Consider the following 8,347-nt stretch of genomic DNA (forward strand, 5'->3'; position numbering starts at 1 on the left):
GAAGGAGCCCGGGCGGGGCTGCAACGCCCCAAGCGGCCAGCAAGGCGCGTGCTCCTCTGGTGACGCCATCAGGGCGCGCCGAGCGTCGTCTTGGCGCCCGCAGAGATGGCGGCGCGCGTCAAGCGGGAGCCTCGCAGCCCCCAGCCGTGGCTGGGTTGCCCGACGGTGGGCTGGGCGCGGGTGAAGCGGGAGTCCGCCGAGGAGGTCGCCATCAAGCAGGAGCCTGTCGTGCCGGAGGAGGAAGAGGATGAGGACGGCGCGGAGGAGCCCACAGGTGGCCCCCAGGACCCCTCCCCTCCACCCCTCTCCCCTCTCTCTGTTGGGGCCTTTGAAGAGGGCCGGTCCCGGCCTGGTGGCAAGCAGGGGATCCCCGGCGGTGCTTTCCTGCCAGGAAGAGGCTGGTCCTGTGAGGGAGATGGCGGCATAAACATTTAGTCAATGAAAATAAACAATTCGTTCCCCTAAAAGGACCTTGGATCCCAGCCACTTCCTATCTTGCCTGTTTCTTTCCGTCTTCACACTAAACGATTCTGTTTTCCCTTTTCAGTCAAGTATGGTCGATTTGATCCAGAAGATCGCCGGAGCCGCCATTGTCCCTACTTGGACACCATCAACAAGTCAGTGTCAAAATGAAATTGTATTTGGGGGGGATCAGTGAATGAATAACTACAAAAAAATGTGTCAACGCAGAGACTGAACAAACACATCAGGAATCTGTAGGACGGCCAGTTGGTGTATTATTTGAAGCCTCCTTTGGCAAAAGGATCCCTGGCAAACGGTTCCCGTGAAGGACCTGTAAGCCCCTGATGCAAGATCAACAAAAACACCCCTAGGTGCCCCCTTCCCCTGAATGTTCCAGCCCATGTCTGACTGTCCCTTGTCTGGGGCAGAGATTTCCCAGAAAATGAGGGAAACCTCTTTGGTCCGCCCAATACCTGCAGTCAGTTGCCTGTGGTTCTCCCTCCTCCCTGGCCTGTCACTCCAGAATTGGGGAAAGGGCTCTCTCTGCTAGAGAGTGGAGCCTAAGAACTTCTGAGCCCTCTGAGTGGGACACCCACTCAGGGGGCTCAGCCTTCATCCAGGAATGTCTCTGCTTCTGGGTTGACATCGGAGGCTGAGCGTTTTATTTCCACCTTCCCAGATTTCAGGGAATCAAATGTTTGTGTAAATGGAAACAATTTTTCTCTTTCTTAAGAATATGTTTCTTGTGAACAAAGGTCCCTTTCTTGTGCAGAAACAAATGAAAGAATCTGAAGTAGGCAAGAGTCCTTGAGAGTAACACAAGTTTATAAAATGCCAGGATTATATATAGAAACCACTACTTAATATTATTTTCAGTTTTTATTTTAAGAAAAAAAGTCCTTGGGAGGAAAATCTCTAGTTCTCGTCTCACAGCTTTAAATCTTTCCTGCGAGGTCTTTATCAGAAAAAAAATGTTTTACTACATGAAATACTAAGATGAGACAGGAAAGGTCATCCCTAATTTAAAAATAGTGGACCTGCCACCATGAGGTGGTGATAGGGACGGTATTTTGTTCCTCTACATCGACTTATCAAGTCCTAAAGTTTCCCTGTAATGCATTATTTGCATATCTTAAATTCACTGGTATGGTGTTGAGAGCTGTGTGTTGTTAAGAATCTCATCTTGTGCCACTGCAGGAGCGTCCTGGATTTTGACTTTGAGAAGCTGTGTTCGATCTCACTCTCACATATCAACGTCTATGCTTGTTTGGTGTGTGGGAAATATTTCCAGGGTAAGCCTATTTCAGTCCCTTCTCCTTTTTGATAGTTGGCCTAGGAACACACATTTTTGATCAGCCTAGTAGAAAAACTTGGTGCATAATACCTGGGGTAGGTGTCTCTTGCCTCATCTTGATGAGCTTAATCTCAAGCAGGTATCACAGCTGATCATTGACATAATAGTCATGAATGAGAGATCAGCACTTGAAATGCAGCCTCTCCCATCCTTTTTCATAAGGGATGACAGATCAAAATGTTGTGGGATTATCAGCAGCCTTGACACTAACAATTGATTCCCCCACCACCACTCCAAGACATGACTCCCTCCCTCCCTTCCTGCTTGTGGTGCACATAGTAGCCAGTTCTTGCTCATGGGATTGCTCTGCCTCCTGTCTTCTCCACAGGTCGTGGCTTGAAGTCCCATGCTTACATTCACAGTGTCCAGTTCAGTCATCATGTGTTCCTCAACCTTCACACCTTGAAGTTTTATTGTCTACCGGACAACTATGAGATCATTGACTCTTCTCTTGAGGATATCACTGTAGGTGGCTTTCTGGTGAAGAGTGGAGGGGAAAGGTGGGAATGCCCAGCTCGGTCAACTCATAATATTTAAAATGTCCCTACTCAGACATTTCCCCACCATCTATTGTGCAGAAGTGCATTAGAGGGGAGGTTCTTAACCACCCTCCAAAACTAGAGTTCATATCCAAGGTTATAATGCTGCATTTCTACATTGCAAACTGTAAGCCTTGTTTGCTCTCTGAGGAGAGCCAAACTGGGGTGAGCTGATGAGTCTCTCGGTGTGGCCTGGGCTAAGGCTTCCAGCAGGCCATCTCCTCCCTTGCTTCTTCTCTCCCGTTTTCCAGTATGTACTGAAGCCAACCTTCGCCAAGCAGCACATCACCAATTTGGACAGGCAGGCCAAACTCTCCCGTGCCTATGATGGCACCACGTACCTGCCGGGCATTGTGGGATTGAATAACATCAAAGCCAACGACTATGCCAATGCGGTTCTCCAGGTACTGTGCCGTCTGAAGGAAAAGCCACTGCAGCCCCACCCCCCTTCCTCAGTGTAATACAATTCAGCACAATGCAATGCAATACAATACAGATAGGCCTTGTTTAGGGACTGCCTTGTTTAGTGACCATTCACAAGGTGGTGATGAAAAATAACTTTTTGACCAGTCCTCACATTTATGACCTTGACAGGTCTGACAAACAAAGGAAAGCTGAAGGAAGATCATAAACACAGTTGTGGTTTCGCTTAGAAACCACTTTGCTTAACCAAATAAAAGGTTGGCAGCAAAGGAAGGCACCTTGGAGGTCTTGTAGTCCAACCGCCAGCTCAAGCGGGAGACCTAATGCCATTTCAGACTGTCCAGTCTCTCCTTAAAAACATCATTGTGTGTTTTGTCACTGATTGTACTTATTTATTTGTTAAATTTATTTGCCGCCCGTCTCTCTCTGGGGCTACTCTAGACAGCTTACGAGAATGAAAAGGAAAGCCAAAGAAGTGTAAAGAGAACAAAAGTAAAATAATACAACCATAAAATAAACAATAGTAGAGGAACACAACACACATGCATCACTATGATAACAAAAGGTGGGCAGGTGGAGAGCAGAGCTGCGGGTGGGTGGAGGTGGGGGCCACCATCAAGTCAGCAATCTCTCTCTCCCCCCCCCCCCCCAAGCTTGGAACTCTCCCCCTTGAGGGCCCAGGCTTCGTGACTTCGTGATTGCTTTGTATTTGTGTGTGTCATGTAGGCCTTGTCAAACGTGCCACCCCTGCGGAATTACTTCCTGGAGGAAGAGAATTACAAGGACATCAAGCGTCCTCCAGGGGATATCATGTTCCTGCTGGTCCAGAGGTTTGGGGAGCTCATGAGGAAGCTGTGGAACCCCCGGAACTTCAAGGCTCATGTCTCTCCTCATGAGATGCTGCAGGCTGTGGTTCTGTGCAGTAAGAAGAACTTCCAGATCACCAAGCAGGGTGAGAGGCTGCCGGAGTTCAAAGGCTGAGAAGAATACCTGGAAACATCCGGGGTGGTTTCTCAGTGGAACTATCGATTCGGCCAGATGGTCATAGGGAGCACATGACCCCTTTGCATCTGAATTGGGAGTATTCCCCATTTGGATATTTAGATGCACGAAGGGCAGCAAAGGCCTACTGAGGCCCTCAGTAAGGGGGAGGGGAACAGCGTTCCTCCACGTATGACCCCCTTTTGTAAAGCTTTAAACCTGATCTGGTCGGCGGGGGGCGGGGAGATTCTGCTTTAGTCAGGGGGCCCAGAGCGAGGTTATGGGGATGCTCGGATGATCCCTTCCTTTCATGGCCTTGCCCTTCTCTCCCTTGGCAGGGGATGGAGTTGACTTTCTCTCCTGGTTCCTGAATGCCTTGCACTCTGCTCTTGGGGGCACCAAGAAGAAGAAGAAGAGTAAGTGAAAGGTGTTGCTGCCTCTGATAAGTTATGTCGCCTTTTGTAAGACTATGTAAAGCTTCAGGGTTTTGAAGGAAGCCCTCCTCAAAGCCCTCCTGAAGTAATTCTGGTCCTCTTAACCAAATGAGGAGATCCTCTCAGAGTTACCCCAGAGGCAGGGATGACCAAGGAATCCTACCGCATGACTTCCCTAGCGCATTGGAGCATTGCAGGGGTGCTGCCTTGGCTATCCCTCCAAGGCTGAGAGGGAAGAGCTCTCAGCTGATGCTTCTTGAGGCAGATGGACCAGAACATGGTCCATTAGCAGCCCTTGCTGGCCAGAAGCCTCAGCCGGCCCATCCTGCTTCTCCCCATGTCACCAAATCCCTCAGGACCCCACAGGCTTTCCTGTCGTTCTTCCCTTTTCCTCCTGCTGACCTCCCCAGGCAGACTTTCTTTGCGCATGGACTCATCTCTCCCTTTGTATTGGTCCTATGTTAATTATAGTGTCAGTTGAAAAGTCAGCCTCTGGCCCTTCGAATCTTTTCATGCCCTTGACGGGGTTACTGTGAGAATTGCCTCTTTCTAAGTGACCCTGCCTGAGCCTCGGCTAGGACCCAGTGGGTGGACCAAGGGCAAAACTGCCATTGGGGAGGTTTTGGCAGTCGGAATCTATTTCTCTCTTTGTTCACATCGAGTTACAAATAGATGCCTTTGCACTTAAAAAAATATATCTCTAGCCAATGTAAAAAATGTTGGAAATCTGTTGATTAAAAACATGAGATAGAGGGCTGAAAAAGTTGTATTCTCTTCTGTTCTCTCCCCTCTGGTCTGCAGCCATTGTAACCGATGTCTTCCAAGGCTCCATGCGGATATTCACCAAGAAATTACCACACCCTGATCTGGTGAGTTGCAGGCGGGCTGAGTTGCATTTTTTGCCCGAAAAAGAAGAGAGCAGAGGGGAAGAACAGCTGAAGTGAACAAGAGGAAAGCTTATCTTTGCTAGGATAGTTAAATGAGAACCTCAGTTCTTCATAGGCATGCTGGACGTTGACTCCTACACCTGGGCACTTGACCACTAAAAGGCCCTTTGGCCGGTCCAGCACCCCACCCCATGGCTTCAGGGGTCTCTGGGGCGGCCCGGCTTATTCGGCTCATGGCGTTGCTCTTTCAGCCTGCAGAAGAAAAGGAGCAGCTGCTCCAGAATAACGAGTATCAAGAGAAAATGGTGGAGTCCACTTTCATGTACCTGACCCTGGATCTCCCCACCGCCCCTCTCTACAAGGATGAGAAGGAGCAGCTCATCATCCCACAAGTCCCACTTTTCAATATATTGGCCAAGTTTAATGGAATCATGGAAAAGGTAATTCCTGGGCTCCTAAAGCCCCAACTGCAACTGAGCCCCCGTTTTGGCCGCCAGCCCCAGCGGTCTCGGCTGCCTTCGTTCTATAAGCGCAAACCTTCCGTGGAGAGAATGCCACCCGTTTCCTTGATTGCGGGGGAAGGGAAGGGCCTCATCCATGCAAGCAGGGAGAGCCAGGATTCTTTCCCCAAAGGGCTGAAGTCCCTTTGCTGGGTCAAGGAATCTCTCCTCCTGGGAGGAAAAGAGTAGATGAGCAGGGGGCCTGGTTCCTCTTGCTGCTCCGTCTCCTGGGCACTGCCTGTGGCTCCCATCAAGACCTGTCCTAGGCAGTGGATGGATTGACGGAAGGGGCTTCTGGACACTGGTGAGGGCAGCCCTAAAGACACCCTGGCCTGTGCCCCTCCCCTGTCCCCAGCTGAGGTCATGCATCCCCCGGGATACAAGACAATAAGGGGCTGTGTTGAAAAGGATCATGAGCTGAAGAGATTGGAGCTGTTGCTTATTGTTGGCATGGAGCCCCGATGCTTGCTGGGTACAAAGAAACTAAGGCAAAACAGTCGTGTTGAAGCAAAGATGTCTTGGCTTCCCTGGGAAAGTGAAAAAAAATCTTTTTGCCCTTCAGGAATACAAGACCTACAAAGAGAACTTCCTGAAGCGCTTCCAGCTCACCAAGCTGCCTCCGTACCTGATTTTCTGCATCAAGAGGTTCACCAAGAACAACTTCTTTGTGGAAAAGAATCCCACCATTGTCAACTTCCCCATCACGTATGTATGGAGGGCCCTTCTCCAGGGAATCTGTGCTGCCTTGGCAAATGCCAGAGGCCAGGGTTGGGATTGGGAAGGCCAGATGGGTGGGAGACTCGGAGCCCATCAGGGGAAGCGTCGGGGTTCCTGGTCGATCTGATGGTTGAAAGGGGCAGGATAAGCGCCAGCAGAGGCTCTAGGCTCTTCCTAGGGACTTTGTAGGGAAAGGAGGCCAGGGAGTGTGGCTACATTGGCCCCAGTCTGCCTCTAAGGAGTTCAGAGGGGAAATGGGTCTTTCCCCCCTGCGTTTTTGGCCTGCGTTTTGTTGTAGCGGTGAGAAATCACAAAGATGATGGAGGGCTTAGTGGAAGTCAGAGACATGTCCGAAGCCTTCTGGCCCCTGAAGCCCCTTCCCCTTCTCTGGAGGGCCACAAGGGGAGGAGATCCTTTCTCTGTGAGAGATCCGCCCTCAGAGCCTTAAGGGCGACTTCTCTGCTTAGGAACGTGGATCTGCGGGAATACCTCTCGGAGGAAGTGCAGGCCGTGCACAAGAACACCATCTATGACCTCGTTGCTAACATCGTGCATGATGGGAAGCCTACGGAAGGGGCCTACCGGATCCACGTGTTGCATCATGTGAGTTTTTGGCTCCCCCCAAGGGTTCCCCTGCCAGCCTTCAGCCCTGGGTCCTGATTCCCCTTGGGGCCTCCCTCTTGGTCTTGGGCTCTGACCTGGACGGGGCTCTTGCAGGGCACAGGCAAGTGGTATGAGCTGCAGGACCTGCAGGTGACGGATATTCTCCCCCAGATGATCACGCTGTCTGAGGCTTACATCCAGGTGAGTGCTTGGCCTTCCTTCTGCTGCCCACCCAAAGCCACAGAGCTCAGAGTGGCCGCTCCCTCCCTCACACGAGCTGACTTCATTTCAATAGATCTGGAAAAGGAGAGACAGCCAAGAAGCGAGCCACCAACAAGGAACGTGAAGGAGGAGCCTGGCGCGCAACAGGCCTGGTTAGAGGCTGGGACATTGCTGCAAAGACTGGTGGTTGCCTGGGCCGTTCAGAATTTTCTTTCTGCACCTGGAGAGGCCCTTGCTGGCATTTTGGTCCTGATGCAGCCCCAGCAAGCGGCTCATCTGGGTACCAGGACAGCCCTGTTTCACCTTCCATTTGGAGGTCTTGCAGTGGGATGGGCGCTTCGGCTCCTCTCTGTGCATTAAAGAGGCATGCTGGTTTCCCCCCCCCAACCCTGCTGTTTTCCTGCTCTTCTTCCCTTCCTGCCCCCAGGGAGGTGTGATTCAAACAAGGCATCCCATCCACAGAGGGTTTGTGTTAGACTTGTGTTAGTATTGTTTAGATGCTGCTTTTGGCTAGATGGGAAGAAGCACTCAATGGGAACAAATACTTTGAAGGTAACATAATGGAGTAGTTAACTGTCTAAAGAGCTGCTTCACCAGGGAAGGAGGCCTGGGGGGGGGGGCGCTCCAATTGTGAAACACGATCCCTTGGAAAACAATACACTTCGACTGGAAGACCCCCATGGGTTGCTTGTTATTCTGTGGGCACAATTTAGGGGGATTGTGTTAATGTTTCCTCTCCTGAATGATCAGCTGAAGGACTCTGTAACTGGAGGAGGCCTGAGCACGAGGGTCATTTGAGGGGGGGATCCTAACGTTGACCAGCCCTTGGGAGGAGGGGGCTATAAATCAAATCAATGGCGTTTAAGCTCTCTCCTGGGTGGCAGATGAGCAGAGGCACAGTTCCAGCCTGACGTTGGCGCATCTCTGAGGGAGAAATTCATATTTTTATTACTAATAAATGAGGGCTCTGCTGTTCTTGCTTAGTTCCAAGGTTCCGTAATCCCTTTTCCTTGAACCTCTGACCGAGGGAGCCTCAGTTCCTCGGTTGTCTGCGTGAGTGTCCAGGGCTCAACAGTCCTGAAGCATGAAGGCAGAGCTTGTCTTTTCTAGGGTTGCAATTGAGCTGCAACCCTAGAAAAGGGCGCGGCTCCTTTAATGAGTCAGAGGGTGCTTGGCTCAGATTGATCCCAGGCCCCTGCATGGCCAGATCCTCCACTTCCCTCCC

General features: G+C 50.9%; 1 protein-coding gene across 1 annotated transcript; it reads left to right on the forward strand.

Moving 5' to 3' along the window:
- Positions 1-32: 32 nt before the first annotated feature.
- USP39 (ubiquitin specific peptidase 39) lies at positions 33-7,802 on the forward strand. The gene is made up of 13 exons (XM_032229863.1): positions 33-274; positions 548-617; positions 1,660-1,754; positions 2,145-2,281; positions 2,607-2,759; positions 3,505-3,730; positions 4,098-4,175; positions 4,995-5,062; positions 5,332-5,520; positions 6,143-6,285; positions 6,765-6,900; positions 7,015-7,101; positions 7,196-7,802. The coding sequence occupies exons 1-13, from the start codon at positions 106-108 to the stop codon at positions 7,244-7,246; spliced, it is 1,602 nt and encodes a 533-aa protein (XP_032085754.1). The 5' UTR covers positions 33-105; the 3' UTR covers positions 7,247-7,802.
- The last annotated feature ends 545 nt before the right edge of the window (positions 7,803-8,347 follow it).

The sequence above is a fragment of the Thamnophis elegans genome, chromosome 13, assembly GCF_009769535.1.
Source record: "Thamnophis elegans isolate rThaEle1 chromosome 13, rThaEle1.pri, whole genome shotgun sequence".
Classification (NCBI taxonomy): domain Eukaryota; kingdom Metazoa; phylum Chordata; class Lepidosauria; order Squamata; family Colubridae; genus Thamnophis; species Thamnophis elegans.